This window comes from Montipora capricornis, chromosome 6 (genome assembly GCF_036669925.1).
Source record: "Montipora capricornis isolate CH-2021 chromosome 6, ASM3666992v2, whole genome shotgun sequence".
In the NCBI taxonomy this organism is placed as follows: domain Eukaryota; kingdom Metazoa; phylum Cnidaria; class Anthozoa; order Scleractinia; family Acroporidae; genus Montipora; species Montipora capricornis.
This window is the reverse complement of record NC_090888.1, coordinates 73,122,152-73,150,011: the sequence shown is the minus strand read 5'-3', so window position 1 is coordinate 73,150,011 and position 27,860 is coordinate 73,122,152. Positions and strand designations below refer to the sequence as shown.

General features: G+C 38.1%; 1 protein-coding gene across 1 annotated transcript in view; it reads right to left on the bottom strand.

Moving 5' to 3' along the window:
- The window catches only part of LOC138054488 (uncharacterized), a 58,303-nt gene that overhangs the window by 16,812 nt on the left and 13,631 nt on the right, over positions 1-27,860 (bottom strand). Inside the window, 5 exon segments of the mRNA XM_068900940.1 lie at positions 8,869-8,913; positions 10,578-10,688; positions 23,579-23,681; positions 24,597-24,672; positions 25,709-25,754. Of these exon segments, the coding sequence (XP_068757041.1) occupies positions 8,869-8,913; positions 10,578-10,688; positions 23,579-23,681; positions 24,597-24,672; positions 25,709-25,754 (381 nt within the window).

Sequence of the window (27,860 nt, the reverse complement as noted above, 5' to 3'; positions counted from 1 at the left end):
ATGCGAAAGCGATGCCATACAAAACACGCCTTATGTATTACACATCTCGGCAATAGTTACATTAAATGCTAACTTGGTCAAAAGCAATGTACAGAACAAGTTGAGGTCACTTGAAGGTCACATGCGTTCAAGTTCACGAGAGGCATAAGGAATGCATCTTATTATGCAGCGTATTTAAACAAAAGGTTCATAACACATCATATCTTCTCGTAAACATTACATGACCCGTTTATTAATTATTGGAAGAAAGGAATTCAAACTAATGTTACATTTCTAAATATACGCAATTAGTTCTTTTTTACAAAATATAGACGCGAATCGAGACTACTGACCCAAGAGTACCCGACTAAAGATCAGACTGAAGTTAGGCTTTTCTATCACGTGATCAGTGAGCGAAAACCCCGACACGAAGGAGCCGTTGTTTCTTTGTCTTGGAACACCCACATAGCATCTGTGAGGTCACGTGTATACGCTTTATATTTATAGAGTAATATTCAAAGCTCATATTACAAGTTGTGGGGCGGTGTATGGAAAGTAAACCTTGTGGTAAACGGAACAGCAGTTCAGAAGCCGTGATGACAAGAAGCAAACAATTCAGTGGCTGTTTACAATGACAAAGAAAATTCCAGTTGGTCAACCGCACGGAAATCTAGCGCCTCAACCTATGGAACACGTTTCCTCCTTTCACACACCCAACTTAACTTAGAAATAATTTCCTCACTCAACTTGTCAAAGTGCGTTTGTAAATTAGAGGGTTGCGTTCTCTATTTGAAAAAGTTCCGGCTCTCTCTTTCAGCCATAGCATGGCATCTATAAAAGCAACCACTTTAGAAAAGTTACTTTTAACTAAGAACATACAATTTTCAAGGGCCACTGACCATTCAAATGAAATGGAAAAAATCGTTCCTTACATATATTGACCATGAAGTACTCCAACTTAATTATAATTTTAAACCCTAAACTGTGACACTAAGGAGATAAAGTAAACAAGTTAAAACATCTGGTCGTGTTTACGAACAGCTAACAAACAAGTGCCGGATTATGCATTCCTTATCAGTGTTTATATTCTCATAAATCATGCTTGAGGGGAATATAACCCAGCGGGATCATAATGATAACAAAGATTGGGTCGATCAATACATAGACTTCGCGATATATTCTTGGCAAAAATCACGGCAAAAATCATATCGAAAGGAAAATAAAAAATGGATGAATTGAAGAAACAGTGGTTTTCAAAGGTAGACAATTCCGGTTTGAAACGTTTTTCTGAATTCTCATACAACGTTGGAAATTCTCTTTAACCATATTGAGAGGAAGAAATTAATAAGTTCTTTGTTAATACACACATATCGTTGTTGATCAAGGTGTTATAAAAAAAACTAAAGTAAAAAAGCATAGAATTAATGATAGAGCAAACTGGTTACAGGGTAACAAGAAAGGTGGTTTTTAAGAGAAGCACTTCCGCGGCGAATTGCGGTCGGACTTGCGGGGTCTATTTAAGCGCTTGGTCTCGACATATCAATCAAATATCACACTAAATGGCAGTGAGGGCACCGTGAACATTTTAAGCTTAAAATCACTCAGTGAAAAATTCTCGTTAACTTCAACATTTACGCTGTGAAAATGCTCCAAATTACCTAATCTAACCACAGCCGTTCCAATTCCACAATCACTGGGTACTTTAATTTCTCATTAAGCAACCGTTTATAGCTCTTTCATATCCATTACAAAATATTTCATCAAGTGCATACTGTTTCAGAGACAAACACGTTAAGTATTCAATGCTTTGTATATCTACCTGTTCATGATCTGTTCGTGTTTTGATCGCTCTCCGAACCACCAAAGGACTATGAGAAGGTATAACGCTCAAAGAAACAGCGTAAGACGGCGATTGAGCGGTGCGGAGAGGAGCTTTGGTCGTCATATTCCGTAAATGAGGAAGTCTATTGAACACCATCAAGATGGCTCCCTAACAATTACTCTCACCCGGCATACAACACAACTCATGCAATCAGCAACAATTTGTACAGCAAACTGCCACACAAAACACACTCAGCTCACTGAGTTGTTAAACCTTTCAGAGGGTCATCACCAGAATGACTAGATTAGGTCATTTTGCTGCACCCAAACTCTTGTACGGAAACTTCCGTTGCGGATTTTGGAATGAACGATTAACCCGATCCGGTGCAGATTCATACACGATATTTGACGTTCCAGGAAAGTTTGTGAAGTTTGAGGAGTGAGTCTACGTTCCTCGCCTTTCCGAAGGAATGAAAAAGATTAATCCCACAAGAGAATCAGCCCTAAGCCACTGAAATCCCTTATAATGTTATTTCAGTCGAAACAGGCGCCGAACCCGAGAGAAACTAATATGGACGGTCGGGTTTCAACACTATCTAGGAATTGATACGGAATGATTGCATTTCTTAAATTGTTTTTAAAGTAGTATTGCTGTCGCGTGGGCCTGAAATAAAATGGATAACGTGTTGGATGCTCAAATATAACGAGTTGTAGGTGCACTCTGTTCACAACAGAAGAACGCTATTTCAAATAATGCAAAAAAAAAATCGACATCATCGCATGCTATTTTGGATCATCAAGGACTGAGTGTCGGGAATTTTACAAGTAGATAGGTTCGATGATCTTGAAAGGTCAAGACGTTTGAGGGTTAACACGCATGAGTAACACGCACATCAACACAACAAACCACACCATTTCAACGCTCTCACACGCGGGTTTTGCATTCACCATACTTAAATATGAGAAAGAAAACGGCGAAAGGTCCTAAAGTGAAGATAACCACATACACTAGTGTCAGGAAGATGTCAAATGTTAAAAAGTCAATCAAAAAGTAAGTGCTCTGTCTGAGCAAACCAGAGATAATGACAAGTAGGAAATATTCCAAGAACGAAACCTCTTTATCAGGGAAAAACAAATTGCATGCAATCGATGGGAGGAAAGAAGTTTCTGATAACTATGGATTCATTTCTGCTCCTCAGCATGCGTTAAGGTTACACGCTAACCTTTTTAAAGAATGAAAATCGGAAGGATTTGCGCTATGCGGTAATAAAAAATCCGGGCACTGGTCAAAGTTATCTTCACCACAAATCGAACTCTTTAAAGTAACGGGCAACACGACAATAACCCATTGAAAACAACTTTTTGAGGAAGAGTTTTAAGCCTTTTTATGATGCAGAACAAAGAAATCCTTCAGTTCTTTTGATCACAGGAAATTAATCCAATCACCGAAAAAGATTTGGACAATAGACGACCGTCTGATGAAGGCATCGTTCACCAACAGGCAACAACATGGTCTTCCTTTGCAATGTACTAGATTTTTCAAATGTAAAGCAGTAAAATGATACGAAACCTAACAAACAAATTGAATTCAGTCACCTTGTTCAAAACTTAACAACAAAGAAATGACTGACTTCGCTCTTTAAAATAAAAGTAGATTTCCAATTCAATTACTTGAACCCTTGAACAGAAAGGCAGTACAGGTGGCGATATAAAGATAGAAAACATATATGTGAAAGTTCAGTATTAAAGTTACACACGCTCTCAAGAAATTTAATTAACACGCAGTTAAGAGAGAGAGAGAATAAAATTCATGGCGCTACTCAATACTGTTCATTGAGAATACGAGACAATTTTTGTCCAAATGCATGGAAGCAACATGTTAGAGAGATTAAACATCACGTTTACGGCAACGAGAAACGTTCGGCTGAAAAATGAAAGAAACTTATTCCATTTAAGCTCATTTCTATTTCCTGTTATCTACAAATATTGGGCAGCTTTTCAAAAAGGAAGTTAGAATAAAGCCCTGGCCAAAGGAAAGAGAGAGTTCATTTGAGTTGAAGAGAGTTGAAAGTCTTGAGAGTCGATGAGAGTGATCGAAAGTTGGCCAAACGCGAGCGAGAGTTGACGAGAGTTTGTCGAACGTTTCACGCCCAAAAAAGGAAGAGAGCCTGGTAACCCCCCTAGGAAAACCCTTTCTGGCGTAAATATGGCGACTAGCCAGCCGGTATATTCAGCTAGCCAGACCGGTAAATTTACTTTTTTGCGCAAACAAGATTCAGCATGTTTTATTTCTAAAGCTTATGTTTTGTTGGCTCTCACTTCCCTACTGTGATAGTTTTTGGAGGAAACATCTCAGACGCAACGCTTTGCCTCGTATGAGTCAATCAGTGCCAAAATTTCCTCGTGAGTACACTTTTTTTGAAAAAGCCTTGGCGTTGTCCTTTCGATTGTCCTTGGTCCCCGAATCCGACGCCATATTATTTTTCCCTTTTTTATCTGAGCCCGCTGGAAAAAAACAGTTAATGCTGACGGTGAAACTCTCGCTCAAACGCCAACCGAAACAAAACTCTCGCCAACTCTCATGAAAAATTTGAGCAGGTTCAAAGTCGATGTGAGCTCTCGAGAGTCGACGAGAGTACCCGAGAGTGGACGAGAATTCCTGGGCAAACGAGAGCGAGAGTTTTCAACTCTCATCAACTCGCACTCTCGTTTGGCCCTGGGCTTAAACTACCAGCCAGTCGTTTGCCATTTCCCAATATCAGAAACCCATAAGGGTTGAAACGTGTAACGGCCCCTTGTGTGCTGGGAAACAAGCTTCTGAATATTCAATTTGCTAAGTACCATATTTGGAACAACAAGAGCTAGGGGTTTCCAAATATGGTACCTAGCACTGAAACATTCAACCAATCAGTTCGCACTGAATATTCGGAAGTTTACCGGCACGTTTCAACCCTTATGGGTTTCTGCCAATATAAAAAACACCATAACACTCTTTGTTTGTCCCTCCAAAATTTTGCATAAGCATTGTTTTTATTTTCTCTCGGGACTTATAATGGTCCCAAGAGAAACCGGAAAAAATGCTTATGAAAACTTTTGGAGACAATCAAAGAATATTATGGTATTTTTGATTTGGTTAATTTTGCTGTTTCACGTCAACGCGATGCTCAAGCCATTATTTAGTTACCAATCACGTGACCTTAACAGCGTAGCGTCAGTGACAATTTAACAAGAAACTAAAAAAGTTACAAATACAGAACAAGTTGACCGGCGTGGAAACTTGAAAAAAAAAACAAAACTGAAAAACACGGTTTTTAAAACTGGGGGTTTCCTCACAAGTCCAGAACAGACTTAACCAATATAGTCAACTCTACAGAACTCAGTGTCGAAAGGGAGAAGTAATCCTCGTACTTATCTGAACAATTTGATGAATTGTCTTTTAAAGACATCTGAAAAACTCAGTTGGGAGAAAGTCAATTTGTTCGGCAAAAAATGAGCCCAACAAATTGACTTTCTCCCAACTGTGCAGCATCGCAGAGGTCATAGTTTCGAATCTCGTTGAAGCCGCCGGGTTAAATTGTCCAGATACGTGCGACGATCACTTCTATCTAACTACATTTATTTTATTCATAACTCAGTGCTTTGGTATTTTTAAGTATGAACTAAAACTAAAAAGACAAGGGTTAGAAAGGGTATGAAAAATTAATATCGCTTAATGTTTAGCGCATTTTTAGTCAAAGAGGCAATTATGTTCTCGACGTTAAAGAAATACAGAAAAACGCATTTTAGTAATAAAATTGATTGTCATGAGCTTCAGACATCCGGCTATAAAAAGTAAATCCCAGAAATTAAAAATGTCATGTTTCACTTAGCCACAACGCAAATTATCAGATAAATGTCACTTAAGGTCAAAATTATAATCATTTGAAAACTCGAAAACTCCATACTTTTGTATCGAAGCGGGAAGTTTCCGCCCTCCCGCGAAATTTTCAATGATAAAGCCCCCGGGGCAAAAAAGACTTTTTTGTGAGACTTTTAAAGTTACTGAGAGCAGAACAAGCAAGCTACGATAGACATTTTTGGGACTTTTAAATCTTATAAGGGAAAAACGTTACAGCGTTTCAAAACTTAAAAAATAACTCGAATGAAGGGCAAAGCGTCCTTTTGTCATACAAACCCTTAATTTCTTTCGCTCCCAAAAACAACTGTTTAGTGGAGGATTAATGTGGGACACCAACGTGATAGCCATACCCTCATGTGAAAGGCAACAATCCTGATCTGACATCAGAAATGGTTACATTCCACAAAAGAGTCAAAACATCGTTTGTATAAAATAATTTTGGACCCCGCAAAAGCTTGTTTTCCGAAATAAAAACCGTATGCGCAACCGATCGGTGATGTTAAACGGTGTAATATTCCCGTGACAAGGATGATAAGCTGGTGATTTGGCTGCTATACTACGAGCAGTCCCTGTTTTCGCCGCTTACTTAGTCGACCACAAGGAGAAGACAGGCACGAAAAAAATGGCCAATTTTCGCGCGGCCATTTGTTTTTTCGTGCCTGACTTCCTTCTCTTCACGCGCTCGATTAACGAAGAGGCGAAAGAGGGACTGTTCGTAGTCTATTTGGCCCAAGGGGTGAATAGACCTTTTCGCTTGTACACTTTGTTTTCCCAGTACAGGTTATGTGATAATACTCAAGGCCCGGTTGTTCAAAAGCCGATTAACGCTAATCCCAGATTAAAAATTAACCAAGAATATTATTTTTCTACTCCCAAATGTTGTTGAACGCTGGTATTCGGCAAAACTTTACATTAGAAGAACTCAATCTTGGAAAACAAAAATAAGCAAAAGAAACTTACACCAAAAAGTTGAAAATATGAAACAAAAGTTTACCCTAATCTTGGATTAAGTTAATCGGCTTTCTAACAAACGGGTCCAGGAGGTTTGATCCTTTGTTTTGTTCATTAAAAAGAGTGCATGCAGACATATTCATGCTCGCATGCACTCTTTTTAAGGAACAAAACAAAGGACCAAACATCCTGAGTATTATCACATGATCTGCATTGGGAAAACAAAATGTACAAGGCGAAAAAGGTCTACTGACGGGTGAAAAATCAATGGGCGAATTGACCGGTGAAAAATCAACGGGCGAATTGACCGGTGAAAAAGATCAATGGGCGAATTGACCGGTGAAAAAAATCAACGGGCGAATTGACCGGTAAAAAATCAAAGTTCTAGGCAGAATTCCAACCTAACATGAACTACAAGAACATTTTTCGTCATTTTATGAAAGTTATACGAGTTACCGTTTTTAAAAGTAATATCGATCAATTAAATATACCCAACAATACCTCTCACATTTTTGTGAAGAGCAGCAATCTTCAATATTGTTGGTTAGTTTGAACTTATCTGCTTGCAACGAACAGCTCATCTGTAAAGAATCATTGTACTGATACCTATATATATGGATCATCTTGTAAAGATTTTACTGTTATACTCACTGAGGCTGATGATGTTGTTTGAACCATCGAAAGATGTTCCTTTAACAATAAGTGTACCACTTGTGCGATCAACACCAGATGACTCTGATAGGTTGCTTCGGGCGGGGAGTGCCTAAAATGTAGATAGGGTAACTTGAAGAAGCCGGTCAAAGTTTACAGTCGCCTCGGTAGGATTCCAAAAATAAAATTTGGCATTGAACTAACACTTTGACGTTTGATTCTTTTTGCTGCAAATTCGACGTATCTCGTCAACTAATTTATAAAAAAGCAAGTACAAAAATGAGCAGAATATATTAAATATCATACTGGCCTTCAGTCGGCTGTATCAACGCCCTGGCACTTACTTTACGCTTCACGGATCCACCACAGCTCCAGTTCACCTCAAATCGCGCAAACCATTTCATTTCTTTAACTGACCAACAGACCTTTTTTAATACTTTCCAACTCTTTTGGAATGTATTGAACAGCCAAGCCATGTTTCATAAATACGACGGGATATCAGAGTACTATCTTAGCTTACTGTATCACCTGAACAAACAGCAAACGAAAAGAAATCCCGTGCTACGCACAAGGCTTGCGAGCTCCATTCTTAGCATATTTATCGGCCAGTATAACAACATTGTGCCATATTTGGCCATTTTGACGTCTGAACATTTACCAAAAATTCCAAGGCGCACGAAAACCTTCTGGTACAAATTAAGACTTTAAAGAGTCACAAAACTTTTAATAAAGATATATTTTCATATGACTTTTAAAAGAAATTATCAATTTTTATTGAAGCGGGAGAGTTAAACCTTGTGCAGTTTCTTCCAGCAAGAGGTAAAACAAACGCAGTACAATTAGAAAATTAGAAAGTACACTGAAAGAAAATTGCCCGATATTGCACTGTTCCATTTCGGTATTACAAATGTGAACAGCAACAGTTTCCGGTTCATACTGTGACTACGTTTGACTTTATGCTAAGGTCATCGATCAATGTACCGCACATTTTCAAGTTGACCTTTGCACAAGTCTGATCGATATGCACCTGTTAGAAGAACGAGTCACAAGGCTTGTAAAGGTTCAAAATTGGGCTGCATTGAAAACCATCTATCCTACTACTTTGGAAAAAATACATTTTTACACATATAGATTTGCGTATATCGCTACAAGAGGCAACGTGAATCACAAAAGTTAAAAAGTTAACACATACATAAGACAATCTTATTACATTACAAGCCCTGGGGATTAATCTTTTTTTTTTTTTTAAAAAGAAGAAAAGATAACACCTTATTGATTACAATAAATTTAATTACGTACGACACAAATGAGACAAAGGCATGCTGGGTTTTAACATCTCCGTGCGCGAGTTAAGACAAGTGTTATAAAGCAATTAGGACTTAAAATAGAATCACGAAACATGCGCCAAGTGTAAGAAAAAATAATCACGCACCACCGGACATGGCCCAATAATTCATACAAGCAAAACAAAACGAGGAAATATTACAACCGCTGAAAAGACAAAAAACCGGAGAATGCAAATTGCGAGAGCGGCTACTGGCCCAAGGAAAGCGAAAAACGTTTCAAACCTCATTCTCCGCATCATGTACTTCCTCCTCTTTTTCTTTCACCACCTAAAAAATTCAACGGGCTTTTGTAAATGAAATTCCGGTTGGAATGACAAAAACATAAAGGCAAGAACCTGACGACAACTACGCTTAACATAATAGCAGGGATGTAGCTACAATTTTGTAAAGACGATAGGTTATGTGCACTTTACAGGCGGGTACTTAATTTGGGTAAAAGGCCCAGTTGACACGCCTGTGACGTGTCCCTTCAAGGGGGGTCCGGGGCATGTTCCAATGGAAATTTTTGAAATGTAGATTCAATCTCGGAAATGCGTTTTCCTCAAATTTAGCAGGTAATTCAAGGCCATCTCTGATGTTTCCAGACAATTTCTTGTTGCCTTTTACATGAAAATTGAGACATTTCCCGGTTTGTGTATTTTCCCAAACGGCCCTCACAGGTGGAGCAGTAGAGAAACCAGGGAAACCGAGTCATAAGAACTGGCACATACCGTACTCAGCCCACGAATAGCAACAATCAGGATATGAATTATGTCCACCCTTCTTCAAACCTCAGTTGGACCCCAGTTTATTCTGACCCACTGATACAAGTATTACTGAATCCTACGTAACTATGTTTCCCTCTGCTTTGGTCATTATCTTTTTGACATGATTTTATGACAAGAAGAAAAATAGTAAAGCTTTTCCCCATTAAATGTCTGTCTTTCTTTTGACGATACAGAGAAAAATCTTGTTCCAGAAATGTTTCGGGACATTCGAGAAACGCACACCGAAGTATCTTCAGTGAAAACTTGTACTTTCGCCGGCAGCCACGCGGTCACGTTTTATACAAGTCAAAATCTATACGCCATTGCAAAATTTCAATTTAAGGCTCGTGAGGCATAGGCTCGGTATCAAAGACTTTGAGGTAGAACAAAGACACTTCGTCAAAGAAGAATGGAGGAGAAATGTAGATCTCTGGGTCTTCCTTCTTAGTAATCCTGAAGCGGTCCAGAAAAGACCGTCAGATGCCCAGAAATGCCGCTGATTAGCTGCACACGGATTTCAATAAGCGTCACGAAGTGTCCCTTGCTCTTCTCCCCGACTTCAACATCACTCGTGTCTCGGAAAACAGACCGTGAATTATTATATGGCTTGTGTTTGAGTCGATATAACGCGCGCCGCTCTGATTGGCTAATTGTGACTGAATTGTAGGGCATTATTCTCCCGTAATGCCCACAGGCCGATTACGGGCTTGCAAAAACAAAGCAAAAGGTAATTAAAAGCCATATAATAAACTACTTACTAACCTAGCCAGCTCGAGCCATACTGGGGAATATTGGCCCTGGATCGTTTTTGTACGGACCAAGTGCAGCGAGGTCGGTACTGCCATGACCTCGGGCCAATATTCCCCAGTACGGCCCTGGCGCTCGGTTAGTAAGAAGTTAAAAGTATCCCCCAAATGCTGTTCCTCAAGTTTACAAGGATAAACAACTGCATTTACCCTAAGCTAAAAGTAACATTAACCATTACCCTTACCGTATTTTCGGAAATAGGTAGCAAAGGCTTTGACTTAAAGGGACACTTTGTATTTTGGATGTCAAAGTTGAGTGCGCACTAGTAAGGTGCATTCTGGACAAACTGCAGACCCTAGAAATGAAGTTAGCGCGGGCTTGTTTTAACCAGCCAACCTTTAGGTCACTAGACAATACAGTCAGTTGTACAAAACACACCTGTTTAAATCTTGCCGCTACCTTGCTAAGCTCATTGTAATCGCGGTGGGTTTCGGGTGTCTTCTCCAACAAACTGGACAAAATGCGTTCACATTCAACCACATGCTGAACCTGAAATTACAAAACAACGAATTAGCCGCACGGCTTACATTAACAAGTTACTATCGTAAACGCCACGTGCCGGCTTTTACACCCCTCCCCCCCCCCCCCCCCCCACCCATTCACTTTCTGAATTGAGTATCAGAGAGTTGTTGATTTCCGTAATTTGAGAGTTCAGAGACAATCGTAATTCGAATCATTTGACACAAAAAACTAACCGTAACACTCATATAAATAAGCAACGCGGAGCGCCAAAGCGCTTGCCTTCGGTGAACAATGCTGCACTGCACAAAAATGATCATAACAAGATCATGACCAATAAGCTCACCAGTGCCACCTCAACAAATGCGTTTGAATGAAACTTGCTAACAGTTTTCTCACGTTTTCTCTTAACATTGTGTGCTTTAAATCAAGTTGACAGTAGACTGAGAGGGGAGGGTACAGAAAAAAGGGAAGGTAAATTACGGATAAAGAATAGGAATGAATAAAACTCATCAAACGGGAGAGTTTAATTTTAAAAAATTGCGACAAAATATTTCTTTAAAAGGTTTTTTTAAGGGGCACGGTCACCCTTAATTTGCTGTTTTTGGGTCAAAAATGGGTACAAATCTAAATTATACCGCATTCACACCAAAGCTTAAACACGTTTAAAAGCTGTTTAGTTAAACATGGTTTAAAATTGTTGCCTTGATACAAGATACTACCTGAAATAATGTAGACTCCAAATTCAACACAATGAAGACACACATTAGAACTGAAATGAACCCTACGTAAAATTCAATCTTTCAGCCTTCCGTTGCTCATTTTTATTTTGTTAAACATGGTTTAATTAAACGTGTTTAGTTGGTGTGAATCGGGTATAAGTTAGTACTTTAGCTCACACGTACAACATTCCTGACAACCCATTGACAAGATATGAAATATATTTTTGACACAAAGAGCTATTCGTATTTAATTTTTGCTTTGTTTCTGAAGACAATGTTTTTTTTCAAGTTTCAATCCATTTACATCCTCTCCATCTTTGGCTGCAAGCAACAAAGAATAGCTTCAATGCACTTCAATGGTCATTGGTAACAGAACTACATTTTCATTGATGCAAGGACGTCTTTTAGTGTTTTGAAGTTTGACTTAAAGATAGCGTGACACTGCCTCTTTAAGATTAAAAAGTTTGCTAGATACGACGTCGTCCCTTTCGACGGCACGGTTAGCAAAACGTCATTATCAAGTCAAAAAGTGTTTGTAAGTTACAGTCTACAAACACTAATAAGAACTATCGGCGATTAAAAAAGGCGTGATGTAAGAAAAGGTAAAAGACAAACATATACAAAGAAGTTTTGCACTTGTGGGGTCCGTTTGCAATTTTGCCTGGCACTTCCTTAAAACTGTAAAAATGAGAAAACAACTGAAAGAATGCATTTGTATCTGAAAATTCATTAAGATCGCGGTATGACACTTCCAATACCAGGCCATAAAGCTGAACCTTTGCTTCTACCATTTTGGAGGCTGTGCTCTCTCCACCTTCAAAACATACTTGTGAATATCTACGCAAATTTCAAGAGTACACTGAAGGTATATCTCATTGTCGTTTTCTTTCAGTCCCCACTTGTGATTAATCAGCGACTAAAACGCACGCATACGAAAAAACTGTATTTACTTTACAACTGAAAAGCCAAAAAATTAAGTGGAGAGTATCACGGTTTGCGCATGTTCTAGCGGTTGCGAATATCACCGTTTATAAGCCAATCGGAAGCGACGATACACATAGGTGTGAAAAGTTCTCCCTCAGTCATCTGCGAAGTCACCTGCCCTTAGCTCATTAGTGATTGTTTAATAATGGAGATTTCAATTGTTACGCGTACGTGTAAATTTCCGCCGAATTATAATGTTGCGTCGGATTGGCTCATAAATGATGACATTCGTTAATGACAGTGGCCCTCTAAAGATAACTAAAAGAAGTCTAAAATGTATATAAAAATCGTGACATGGAGTGTTACTTCTGAAATAACCGCTGACGACAAAGTAGCGACTGCGCCTAATAAGTGTGTTTTGATGATAATCACACAGACGAATTTGTTTTGGACACTAAAAAGGCGATAAGTACGTGCTGATTGACTGATCGAGCAACATACAAGCTAGAATTTCCAGAGATATAAATTGTGCGGCAGGAATTTCTGATATTCCTGGTCTGAAAACATAGGTTTAATAAATGCAATTTATTCGTATAACGTCCAACTGCGTACCGCAAAAACAGAGTTGAAATTCTTCAGCGTGAGAAGAATGGGGTCAAGAACGGATTTACACCGCTGGAATTCGCTTAAATACTACAATTCGTTAAGACGTCTTTCGTTGTGAGGATAACATTTTTCAGGAGACGCGTCACATAAGAATAAAAAAACAGAAACTATGACGGCCAAAGTGTTTCACAAGGGGGCATGAATTTAATAATAAAACTATTAAACATGAACAGATCAACAAAGATCCAAGTTTCTTTCTAAATTTGCGAAGCGAGGGCAATTTAACTGTAATTGTGACGTTAAATTACTATAATATTGAACAAATATGTGGCTTACCCGAAATGTTGAAGTTCTTTTACGCACTCTAAATGAAAATTTCCACCTTTTGGCAGCTCGAAAACTCTTTCTTATTCGGCTTCTAAACTTGCTAAATCGTCTCCGTCGTTGAGGGGACATCAAACTCGCCAGAAAGACGAAATATTTATCGCATATTCGGCCGGGTGTGCTGTGCGATTAAAAATGGTGTTATTAGCGTGTGACAGGTCGTATATCCCGTATCACATGTCAGTCAGTCGACTGCTGCAATGTCGATGCAATGGCTTAGTCTTCATGTCACAAACTTATTTTAAAATTGGTACAAAACGAAAAAAAACACGTAAATATTGTATACGAACAAAGCAAATGATATTATCGCTAAAATACAGGTAATTTGTTCCATATATAACGTACCGAATATTACTGCGAGACCTCAACCATCATGAAGACTGTGTTGTGTTGTCAGCAACTTGACAGCAACTATACGTAACCAGCTTAACTATCGAAATATACAATCTCCAAAAACGTCTCAACGACCTTATTCCATAGACAGTTGTAAGAACATACTGGTGGATCAACCAGATTGTCACCAGTCACAAATAAAAAGAGCCACCGGAGCTAAAGAGTATTTTTAACTGCCTCCGCCTTTTACGGCAGCTTAATATACAGAAGATATTTCCTTTTTCTTCACAAATTCTCCACCCACTCGTGATATTGATTTAAAAATAGGTCACCTCAAAAGATTTACCGAAATAAACACACTCGGAGAGCAAGCGTAATTAAAGAACGCTGAAACCGATTGGACCATTTTTCCCAAGACTCAGGTATCTTACGGTTCGTCTCGATATCTGTCGCTTGTACGTGAACATAATCTAACTTCTATGGATCAAAACAACGAACCTTATTTTCTTAAATTTTTCAGCTCAAAGAGGAATGCAGTTATCGTGAGCAAATTTAATCAAATAAAAACTACACGAAAGGGGGAAATAATCCTCGCCCTTATCCAAACAACTGGCTAAAAATACTAAAATCACTTAATTTCCTCATTTTGTTCATACCATGAAACATTTAATAATATACACAGATCACATAGAAAAGGAAAATGAGGAAAAGAAAAAGTGCATTAGCTAAAACAAACTAGATTTGTAAGTCTGCGGTGTCTTAAGTAGGAAAGCTTCCTAGCTGGACACCAACATAAGAATATAAGCATAGCACCAACATCTGGCATAAAGGACTTTTTTTTTTAAATATAGATATATTATATAAATTTTAAAAAGCTCAGATTAATTTAAGAACTTAGAGAAAAAGAGCTCAATTCACTTCAGTTTTTTCAACACAACATCTGGAAAATCAAAATCAAATAACAGACAATACTTAGTTTTTCTTTCTTAGCGCATTGCAGGACACATTCTTGAATTGTTACATGATTATTAACACACAGATCTTTGATGCAGAACATTTAAAGGATCACTTTCCAACATTTGTTGATACTTTTGTCCAAAAAAAAGCGATAAGATGAGATTGCTAGAAATTTGTGAACGGTGGAATCTGGCGGAGTGCAATGCTATCAGCATGATCCTTTAACTTGACAGTAAAACAGGATATTCTAAATATACTAATTTGAGAATCTCAAGACTTTGTAACAAGAGCGATCTTACTTCCGTTTTGCTGCTTCATATGCTTAGCAAATACCATGCACTGAAGTGCGGCTCAGCGCCAAAGATAACGACAAGAATACCAAAAGTGGTATTAGCAAAGAAAAGGATATTAAAACTAACAATGATTTAAGGTCAAAGGCATTGTCGCGATTTACTCTTTCAAGAGTGGATAAATAGATCTGTACGATTGTTAACCTGAGAAACACGACAACAATTTACTGCGTGTACAAACACTGCGATGAAGGCATGTTTATGCAGGACCCCATCATGGTTACGCTTTAACTGCTCAGTCCTTTGTTCGGGCTGCCTTTTTTTACTTGTTGAAAAGAATGGTGAAAAACGAATCACACGTAAAAAACAGGTTCACCAAAGAGGTCTAAATCGATTAAAAATAGACGCACGTCCAAGCCCTGACCTCAGTACAAGCGGATTTCCGCTGTTTAGCGCCGTTAAAACTCAGTTCACATCAACAAACACAAATTTTTCAGACTAAAACCTTCCCTGGTGATCGTCTAAGAATCCACCACCAAGGAAGTAGAAATTGATAAACGCATAGCATTCTCTGGGCTATTAAAACTGACAATGTTGGCGCGTGAGCGAATGCAAATGCCAATTGATGTAGAATGCTTTACTGAAGTGATAAGAAGTTAACGACAACATCCGCACAAGTGGAGAAAAAAATCCACATGACGCCTTTTGGGAGGCGTTTAAGCAATTTGTTGTTCAAAAGGGGCTAAAGGCGAAAGCTACAGTAACCACAAAAATTTGGCTACATTTAAAACTACTCGAATTGCGGGAAAAGTCCCAAAAGCGTTTCGGGTTGGGGACTCCTAGCCACTGATTTGCATATGAATACTAGCACGATACCGACTGGCCATCGGCAGCCTGAATACTTCAAAACCTGAACTCTAACCATGACATTACACAAAAAGTCCGGCGTAGCGAGCAAGAGATGCGCCTGTAAGCAAACCATTTATGTTGTTTGCTCAATATTTGGTGTCAGTAATAAATTAACCATCCGACACGGTTCAATTTTCCGTGATGGTTTTCACTGTAATCATAAAAATTAAAAACTCCTATTTTCCACTAATTCACTTGCCACGTTCTGGGGTGGAGACGGAAGGGTGGGGGGGGGGGGAGGAGAGGGGGAGGTTTGGGGGTTCGATCAACCTCCTAAATTAAATCAGCTAACGTTAAAAACTTGTAAAAGTATAAAATAAATACAGTCAATCTTAAATTCAATAAATTCATAACCAAGTTAAGGCTGTCAGGCTTCGCTATGATGATTATTCTCGACGAAAAGCCCGTTGCTTCTTGTTGATCCTGTTTTTGACGAAACACAAAATTGAAAAAAATATATAAAATGCAGTATATTAATGCAGTTTTAGAAATGACAATATAAAGGAAGGCACGATAACGTGGCGCGGTATATTTACTGGCAACTTTGTGGTAACTTGGAAAGAGCCAATAGCTGGTATGAACAGAAACCTGAGGGAGTGGTGGAAAGCCAACACTTCAAGATAGCGTGTGATCCGAAAATCTATTTATTGATAAAAAGGAGAGAGAGGTTGTCATAATCGATGTTACCCTCGCAGATGATGACAGGGTGAAAGATAAGGAACTTGAGAAGTTAGAGAAATACTAACAATTGAAAGATGACATAATCATCATCATCATCATCATCATAAGTCTCAAGGTTACTTAGCCGAACGCAAGTGCTCTACTAATTGGGGAAACTACAAATCAACTGAAATAAGAACAAATCAGTCTTTTCATGCAGTTTCTCTAAAATGTTTCCCCTCGTTGATTAAACGATAAAAAAATTTTTCCTTCCAAGAATTGTTGTGTACAACAACAGTTCACATAAGAGTTGTGAGAAATGTAAAATGCGAACTGGCAAAGTCAATCCCAAGCAATTATTTGCAGCCTTTGTTCCCACGCACTTGACGTGAACTCCGAAGCTGTCTTCTATCTCAAACTACGACAATCTACAGACCCTACAATTCGCCTGAATTCCAATTCAATTACGCAATTTTCATGGCCTCGCCGAAAAGATGGTCTGAATTTTCTAAACTTAAAGTGATCACTTCGTGGATACTGTGCATGACTATTTCCTGTTTTAAGTCTAATGACCGCAAAAAAGAACGCATATTGAAGCTAGCGCAAAGAGGGGAAATTCGAAAGGCAGTATCTATAAGTTATAGATTCAATTGGGTTATCTGTGTGGGACTTGTTCATAATTAGATGCAAGCCCAACTTGAATACTCAACATGAAGTGATCCGTTCAGTTTAAGTTACAACAAGGGAAGTGTTGCAGTTCACCTTATTTTTAGGTAAAGTCTTAAGCCGATGATACACGGTTCAACATCTTGCAACATTTGTTGCTCAACAAACGTTGAACAATGTTGCACAAACGTGTTGAACGGAATAGAGCTGGTCTCTATTTTCTTTCAAAATCGTTCAACAACATTCAACGTGTTGAATGGCATATTTCAACATTCAACATGACATGACAAACAGTTCAACATTTGTTAATCAACAAATGTTGCACCGTATATCATCGGCTTTAAATTTGACTGTTTATCTTTACTTAAGAACAGAGTTTAGTGGACATTTTGGGGTATCAAGTCTCTGTATTCCTAGACAAGAGTGATGTAGGCTAAATTTGGTTCTTCATCTTTACTTGAGGAACAGAATTCAGAACACTTTGTGATATCAAATCCTAGATTAGTGATGTTGAAGCTGCGGAGAGGAGCAATACCGGACAATTCGCGCCGTTTATCAAAACGCGTGATGTGACGCCTATCAAAATCGCCGTGCAACTTTATCACAAATTGAACCAAAGTGAGTAAAAGAGGCCCAATGGCTGTTCCGACGGCGCGTCGCGCAGACTATAATCTTGATGTGGTTTGAACTTCTTGAGTAATTTTTTTTTTTAACATATTTCATTGGCGAAGTTTGCCCTAAGAAAAAAAAGAACTCACCACTAGGGCTCACTTCGAATTCAGAGTAGATTATAAATAACCGAATTACTCGTTTTGAATGCTAAATTATGAGAAAATAATTACCTAGCTGCTAATGTGCTTGAATTTGAAGGTTAAAAAGTGCAATTACATATGAAGAGCATAAGTGATATAAGATGTGGGAAATTATTAAGCTCGCATATCACATGTTATGAAGATCGTCTTGACAAGTCCACTGCGACGACGGGAATGACAAAATGACCTTGAAGGAGCCAATACATCAAGAAAAATACATTATAACTCCCAATTATGTTCGTCTAAAGAATGATAAAAGGTTTTCACAGAAAGGGGAACAATTTAGTACAAAAATCTTGACAGAAGGTGAGGTTAGTGCATACTTGCTTAATAAACGGAAAACAGGTGTTTAAAACGTTAGAAAACGATTTTCGTAAATTACATCATATGTTTCAATTATTTAGTGTGCAGCAAAAATTGCTCCAAAACGGATGTCCTTTTCCTAAGATATGGTTCGAATTTAAAATCAAAGAAAAAAATGTGTAAAGAGGGAATAGGATGTGTATTCACCTTTTGCTGTTCATAAGCACATTAGCAGAAAATGGAATTTCACTTGTACCAATAGCAGTAGACACAATTTCATTTACACCAAACATTATTCATTTACGTTAAAATATTTTCATGAACGATTTTAGCATAAGCAGTAACTTTCAATAGTATTACAGTGCATTTCAGAAAACTTTTGACAGGAGATTTGCGAAGTTCGTTGTAAATTTCATACGTTTGCTTCGAACTTGGGAATTTCACTACGTAACTGTCAATTCAAATGGCAAACTTTGAAACGAACCTGGGAATTTCGAACTTCGTGGGAATGTGGCGAAGTAATTTCATCATTGCTCTCGGTTGTTGTTTCGAAATGAGTGCCTTCACCGTGCAAGAAAAGGCAATTCCAAGTTTCGTTTGGCAGAATATTATTGAAAGCTGGTTAGAATGGAAAGGACTATCTCAAAGAGGACAGGAACTGAGACTTCCCAAACAAACCATTGTCAAAATTGTTGTTATTTTCGTTCGCAGAGGGAATATCGAAGACAACAAATGAAGAAATATCACTCGATCAGCGTGTGCTGAATGATGTGAATATTTATATGGACTGTTGTAAAACTACCAACCCCAGCATTTACAGCAAGGAAATCCAAAACAAACTGGTAGAGAATAACGTTCCAACGTTTGCCCGAAAATGTCCTGTGGCGTGCATGCAGGCGCAGCGTAACACAAGATCTCGGTTTATATTCTTTCAAGAAATACAGCGTTATTCCACAGGAATCACTGACTCTTCAAAAAAGAAAATATACTTTTCCAACATTTAGCTGCTTGCGCGGACAACGCGTTTTTGTGACGAGTGTTCAGTGTTCATTCCCACGAAGTTCGGCGCGAAATTCGCAAGTTCGTTTCAAAGTTCGCCATTTGATTGACAGCTACGTAATGAAACTCCCAAGTTCGAAGCGAACTTATGAAATTTACAATGAACTTCGCAAATTGCCTGTCAAAAGTTTTGTCAAATGCAGTGTAACACACAAGCATTACTAGGCTGTTTTCTGGATTCAGTCACACGTCACTCTTGGACGCCATGTTGGGACGCAAGCTCACCAAGGAATACTAGTTTGTTGCGAAAACAAAAGAATTTCGCACCGAAAAAAAAAACGATAAGTGCTCGAAAAGAATAGACCATATTCGTATTCTCAGTATTGGACTGGAACTAGCTTGCAATGGATGATAATGCGGGGGAATATATTTAAAAAAATTTGCATTTGAAAAGATTTCCCATCATTAGCCTCCATTGCAAGCTAGTTCCTGTCCAATAATGAAAATATGAATATGCGGTCTATTGCGCACTTTAACACAGTGACACTCCAGAGCCTTTGGCTCTGGAACGCTTGCGTCCCAGCACCATTGCGGCAAACAAAGGACATCCAGCCGTGTGACTAGATCCTGCAAACGGCCCAAGATTTGTTTGGAATGTACCTTCATTTGTGCAATAATCAAATTCAATAGAAGTTAGTGTATGTGATTTTCATTAACAAGTTTTGCATAAACACTCACATTCTATTGTATCAAGGCAGACGACCATTTTCATAATTTTCACAACATTCTGTAATGTGACGGTACAAAAAAGAACGTTTTTCGAATGTCCAATAAGCAGAACGTTAAATTCAACTACTCGACCCCTTTAAAACTAAGTTATCCTTCGATTTCCTCGCTATTTAAGCAGAGAGGAAAATATGTCTGCATCAGTGGAAACCACTGGGCACATTTCGCTCCCATGATAGTCCCCGATACTGCATTGCAATGCTTGCAGCAGCAACTGTGTCCGATAGTCGCCCAGGGAGATACCTTGCCGTCTCGGCTCATTGGTCTTTCGGGGCCAGGTGTAGGATCTAGTTTGTACGTATTGCAGGCCTACGAAATTGCCCATAATAGTCTCGGCAGTTTTTCTTGCCATGTGCTTTTGAATCCTGGAAATTTTATGTGTGGAAGTTGTTTTGCAAATTTCTCTTGTGAGCTGGTTTATTTCTCGGAAATCTCCTACTGCATGAGGTACCTATCGTGTTTTGCATTTGTTTGCTTTCATTTATTTCGAAGTATTTCGTTCTGTAACACTTCAGTCATCGCTATTTTCGTTTTTGTTTTAGAACCGCGCGCTCTGTAACGTTTGCTTATCGTTTCCTGCGTGTGTATCTCATCAGTTGGCATTAAACCGCTATAAGCTTAACTGGAGCTTATGGCCGCACTACACCTAATAATCACTGACAACATTAACTTGATTCCATTTTCCACGCCACTACACTGCATTCCCTCCTTTCTTCGAGAAAAAAGATTCTTATCCTTAAAACAACACAATTTTTGTAAAAGAACGAACCGAACAAAAAAGTACTAAAAAGGAAATGATAATCCTAACCGAAGCACGGAATCTTTAAACTAGATTCGGGATGCCTCGTAAAGTAAGTCTTTCCACAAGCCTCTGAAACGCACGAAGACATGCAGTCCTTTCAGTGTTTCCATGACAAAACGAAATCTTCGTCAAGTTCGAAGGCCTGAGGCCTTCGACCTTTGAAAAGTTCTCTAGCAAACGTCTGGTTCTTGAGGCATACACTCATCACCTAGTTTCCCGGTTTCTGTCTCAGAAGATTCCTGAATTTCCACTGACAGGACCAGCATCAACAGACGCACTTACCTGCTCATTGTACCGTTTGACCAATGCCGAATTCCGCTTGATCTCTATACCATCGTCGTTTCTAAGAGTATTATTATTATTATCATCATCATCATCATCATCATTATTACTATTTCTCAACGCCAGTTTTTCTTCTCCAGACGCGCAATCTGCAAACATTTGTTAAAGCAACGAACGATTAGATACTTATAGTTTTAACGATACCTTGGCGGTGCTCGTGCGCCAGCAACCTTGTCCCGTAAAGCCTTCGAAACTACATTCTAAACCCACGAAACAAAATCTCGCCATAAATACACAATTTCTGCCTTGATATTAAAATATAAAGGAACTGTACAACGTTCCCAATTTCCAGTTCTCACGCAACCCATACCATAGCTTCTTCAATATCTCTTGGCGATAAGACTACAGGCAAGCAATTCTCGACGATTGCTCTCAGAGTCATACTACTTGCACTGCCTGACTGTTTCGCGGAGGTTAATCTCGATAAGGCATCGGCAACCTCTGTCTTTCCCGGACGGTACACCACCTTGAAATCATCATGAGCCCTTCAAACGCAACACCCAAGGTTTTGACGTGCGCAAGTAAATGCGCTCCAACGGCTTGTGATCTGTCTCCAATTATATAATAACCCAAATTATTGTCGCATTTTGATTGGTTCTTGCGTATCATCTATTAGAGGACAGACGCACGATTGACGTCACCACCAGCTTTTATGCGAATAAAGTTTAATTCTTTATTATATAAAACAAATAGATTCCATGTTGCCGTGCGTCTGTTTAGTAGTAGATCACAGAAGACGTCAAAATGTGGTAAGGACATCAGTGACACACTCGGATATCACCTCGTGTGCCACTTTTTTGTTATTACCACATCTTTACGTCACTATGATCTATTACCGAACAGACGCACGGCAACATGGAATCTATTTGTTAATTCGAACACTAAGTGGGTAAGTACTGCGTTGCTCTGGAACTACTTGACAAGCAAACAACGCGAATTTGTTCATTTTACTTGTTATAGGAGTCTCAAGCGAAAACTGAGATTATTAGACAATTTTAAGAATTTTACTTTTAAAGTGACATGTGCTTCCACCCGCACTTCTAAATCAGAAAATTTTGTTTATTCATAACACCTACAAAGTTGAACTTGAAAATACTTTAACCTTATTTAAATGTATATCTCTTAGGTTTTAGACAAGTTGTCCTTAGACAAACGACCCCACAAGCTGTTAGCTTTGAATATTACCGTTTTAAAATAAAGGATTTGATTGATTGATTGATTGATTGATTGAAGCTAAAGTACTTCTTGCGGTTGACCTGTTGACTCTTTAAGGCACGTTTTAAACGTCGCATTTTACATGTTCCGAATCTAATGCAAACGAGCGAAAACAATAGATTTTTCTTATTTGCATTATATTCGGCACATGCGACGTTTAAAACGGGCCTAAGCGCTGCTATAAGTATCATCTTCGTTTTCGTCTTCAAACGTCCTGATGATCCTTTCACGGTGTTCAAGCGACATTCTGTTTCTTTGAGGCATATTTGTCGCAAAATTACCTGCACAGATTGTTCTCCTATTGCATATCTTTCTCGCAAAATGATAATAATGATAATAATAACAACAACAATAATAATAATAATAATAATAATAATAATAATAATATTGTATAAAGCAGAACTTTTATAGGTAAAGATCCCTTCTTAAGAATGATTTTCTCGAGAACATTTTTTCCTCAAAGAACCGCTTCAAATTACAGTATGTCGCGTTATTGAAAAACTATATATTTTTAATGGACTTTATAAAGACGTTCTTGTTTGTATCGTCACGTTAAAGAATGCTGAATTGGGAAAATGGTCGTCTGTTGATGAATGTGACCTGACGGTGTTCATTTAAAACTCGTGAATGAAAACCACATACATTGCAACGAATGTCAATGAGCACAAATGTTGGACATAGCTGCTACTGAAGTTGATTATTGCGCACATGAAGGTACATTTCAAGCAAATAATTGTCCAAAGATGCAAATGATTGTCTGTTTATTGAACGTTACTGCTTGTGTTTAAATCGTTCATGAATGTATTTTAGCGTAAATGAATGATGTTTGGTGAAAATGAAAACAGTTTAGCACCACTGGTCTAACCATATTGGCACAAATGAAAATTTTATTTTCTGCTAATGAACAGAAAAAGGTGTAACACTGACCGAGCTTGGGAGTAAACCACGGAAAATGCACTTGAAGAGCAATGTCATTCACGTTAAATGCTTAAGCGGGTTGCCGAAGTTTTTAATTAACACCTTGTTACGACGAGATATCATTGCCTGTAATTTGCAAAACCAGAAAAAAAGATTGGTTGAATTTTCAAGCTTTGTTGTAATAATTGTATTAAACAGAGTAAAAAGCAGAAATAATTTGAAATTGCATAAAGCAATTGGCAAGTCAAAGGTTAAGACGACCTTTGCAGAAAACACAAAACAGACTACGTACTGGTTTAAGCAGTAGGGCATCTAGCTGTGGTCGATGACATCCCCTCTGGCTGAGCACAAAAGACATGAACTCGCTGTCATTCTCTCGCTTTTGCCTCATTAATCTGCAATAAAAAAAAGGTCTCAAGACTTATCATTATTACTCATATATATATTATATGTCTGGTGAGTTGATCCTCTTAAGATTTAGAAGACTCACAAAGAGTCTGAGGTGAACTTGAGGGAGGAAACAAAAGGAGATTACAAACCAAAAAAACTTGGAATAAAATAAGTTAACCGCCATGATATTTTTATTTACCCAGGAAGCTCCATTCACCCGAAAGTGGTTTTCACGCAGATCCCGAATCAGAAATGTTGGTTCTTGAGGAAAAGGGAAAACAGGAGAACCCAGAGAAAAACCTCTCCGAGCAGAGTAAAGAACCAACAACAAACTTAACCCCCACATGCATGGCCAAGAGTCCGGAATCGAGCCAGGGCCACACTGGAGCGTGAAGGAGAGTAACTACGTAGTCCCCATCCCTGCATCCCCAGGCAGAAGAAACATGAATGTCTTCAACGAAGTTTAATTTATGGTTGGAAGAGATTGGACTTTTAAACTCCAAAAAGACGTACTACCCCCATTTCTTTAAATTCTTCAAAAGAGCGAGGGAAATCAGGGAATTAAACGACCGCAGGAATCCAATAAACCCATAACAAGCCAGATAACAGTCTAACATTTTCAATTTTTTAATGAGAAATTGTAACTCTCGAAGAGGGAAAATGCCTCAAGTTTGCCTGGCTTGTGTACCCTCAGTTGAAATACATGACTATGTTCTCAAATTCTCTCATTTCGCATTTGTATTATTCCAGCCAAAAAATCAAAGAAGCTTTGAAACGGTAAAATCCCATTTAGCAATACGTAATCAGTTTTCGATCCTATGTTTGAAATTTAAATCTCTGGCCTCTTCCATACCCTAAATGCACCCTATCTAAAAAAAGAAGTAGTATATCAAAGCCAAACAGGAATTAAAAATACGTACGTTCTTGCAAACTTAAATGCCAAATAGTAGTCACTGTAAAGGTCCCAAAATAACGGATATTCGGCGTAAATTGCTCCTGAAAGGGAAATTGTTTTACTGTAAGCAGATATACAACTAACAGGAAGAACTCTGAACACCAGAAAAAATGACGCTACGCCTTGGGTATTGTGTTGTTGCTGGCATGGGGCTCTTAAAACATGGGGTTAAAATACGCAAACACCAGATAAAATAATGATATGCCTTGGGGATTGTGATGTCACAGGCAAGGCAAATCTTGCTCACACAAGTAAGTAAATTGAATGCACTAGTACTCAGGAGGGTTCGTTCTTTAACTATAATGACCTTTGAAGAGATGACTCCCCAGAAGTCAGATAAAAATCCCAATGCTCTTATCAAGCAACAAACAAATAATCTTCTGATTACAGGTTTGTGTGCATAACAACTGAGCTACATAAGATTTGTAACAAGAAAACTAGGCAGGGTATGCTTGAAATGGGAACAAATTCCAAGGTGCTCCTGGCAAAGAAAATCTTAAGGTTGTCAGTACCACAGACGTAACTCCTATTGCACATCATGTGGCAATACTCGATAAAATAGAATTTTCTTTCAAAATCTTCATAATAAACAAGAGGAAGATTTTTAAATTTTCCAAAGTATCATCACACAATCTGTATTGGGAAAACAAAATGTACAAGCAAATGAGGAGGACTACTAGTAGTGAGAAAGGCTGGCTATAAATTTAACTAAATGATAGCACAAAAATCTCTTTTGACACCATCATGTTATAAAAACACCATAAAGAAACACCAAGGAAAGCACTTCTTAGTGGTTACAACTAAAACCTCTCCACTCAGTAAACAAAAGAACAAGGGAACCTTCTTTCCAGAAGGATTCCTCTGTACTTTTCATAATAATATAATATACATTAACCATGCAATACCTCATCAACCAAAACAATAATAATTATTGTTTCATTTTAAAGGACACATTTTTATAATTTCAGTTTACATACAATTCAGTCATATGGTTACCAAGTGAGAGCCATGCATATTCATAATTACTATTACTATTTGCAGTAACTTAAACCACTTTATCAGCCTGAGATTCCTCACCTATTCCAGTAGATGCTGAATTCCAGTTGCTGGCTGCTTCCTCTAACTGAAATAAAATGACAGCAACAAAAACTGTCTACATGTCAGTAAACCTTAAGTTGAGAAGTCTGAAGAATCTTTTCAAGAAAACTCTTTTGAACATTACTGTCAAGACTTACTGACTCAGTGTTCAGCAAACTCCAGGGGCACCCAACGTCAATTTTCGGAAAATATCTGTTCGGAAGACGATTTGAGATCTAGTATTTTCGGAACATTTATTGTAAAATTTCTTGCTTGCCTGCCTGTCCTAGGATTTTCGAACATCTGAAAAATGGTATAATTGCCCATTTTTAACGGATTTTTACCTTAAAAAGGTCACCTAGAAATTTTGGGAGCCTTTTTTCTGGCTGAAATTTTCGAGAAGGTAAGTTTTAATCCCTATGATTTTCGGATCACCAGACTTTCAGCTAGGAAATCCGAACAGATGAAACATTTTTAGGGGATAAAAATATGCCTATATCTACCGTTTAAATACTAAAATACGTTTGGCAATGCTATGCCTAAGTGGTTTTGAATTATATTCTCGTTGGGTGCTCCTGAAACTCCCCTTGACTAAAGACTTTACTTATGTTCCCTTAACTTACTCATTCTAAGCATTATATCAGTGCCCCGCCAATGACATTTAGGTTGAAGGAGAGGAAAATTAAACCTTTGGTTTTTGCAGTTTTAGTAACTCTAATGTGGTTTGCAGTTTTTCCCATTTTTAGCAAATTTGGTTTTCTGTTTTCTGCAAAAATACAAGCGGCTTTTCAGATTTGGTATCTGATGTGGTACGTTTTTGGTTTTTCCTATTTGGTGAACGGTTTCCACAAGGGAATTATGCATGTCAACTGCATGCAATTTTTAAAAATTTACTTTAATTTCTCGAATTAGCCTAGTTCAATTACAGTTTCAAAAACTTAGTTTTGATAGTTTTGCCTGTGAATTTAGGTTTTGATCAAATGCACAGGGTTTTTTTTGGTTTGGGGCAATTTCTTGTACAGTTAGGGGGTTTGTTGATGACCCCAATACTACCCTCTGGAAGAAATGAGCCTCATGTGGGTTCTGTGATGTCCCATATAGATAAAGTTCAAGAATTGTGAGATGGGGCCTATTGTATAGTATAGTCCTTATACTAGAAAAAATACCGACCATTTTCAAAAAGGCAGGGCTTTTGCTCACTCTAAGTGTCAGTCTGACAAGCATTTCGAACCTATGACCTCCTTTACCGTGGCTTGATACTCAAACAACTAAGTTAACCAATCAGTGGTTGGTCAGTGGTCATGACAACTGGGTAAAGAAATTGTCCATACAAAAGCCACTAATCTGGCCCCAGTTGTTCAAAGGGTGAATCCGCGCTATCCTAATAATAATAATAATAATCCATTTATATAGCACCTTTTCTACAAGATTCAAAGGCGCTATTTACAAGAATTAGATAAAACTAAAAAATAAAAATAAGCACAAGAAATTGAAATCAAAACTAGACAACAATTAAAAACATCATGATTCATAAGCTTGCTAAAAAAGAAATGTTTCAAGTTTGCGTTTAAAATCATCAATTGAGTTTGCAGATTTAATATCCTAGATAACAATAATAATAATAAAATAATAATAATAATAATAATAATAATAATGAATAATAATAATAATAATGGGGCAAGTAAGTAAGATGTGCTGCTTCGCCTCGCGCGAAAAGTTCAGGATTTATCGAAAGCCAGCAGAGTTTGGAGCGCCACTATACATATAGAGAGTTTAAAAACTTGTGGACTACCTTGTGGTTTCTTGCGGGGCAATTTGGTGTCTCCAAACGAGTGAATTTTGTTTCTGCGTTACGTTAGACGATTTTTTTACAAGCTCGGCTAGAAGCCGTTATATCCATTATGATAAAAACAGCGGAAGGTGAAAGCCAACAACGATCAAAAGGAAGGAAGAAATGTAGTGAGACAATGAAGAAAGATTTGTTGGAGTGCAAGAAGAAAGCGTTACTATTAGCAAATGCAAAAAAACTACCACGTTCAAATAATGGCTGGAAGCAAGGTTACATGAAGATAATGAAAGATCTGTGGGAGGAGAAAGCATATGCAGACGTCATCAAGCAGCAAAGTTGGAAAAGTAGGTGGGCAATGTGAGA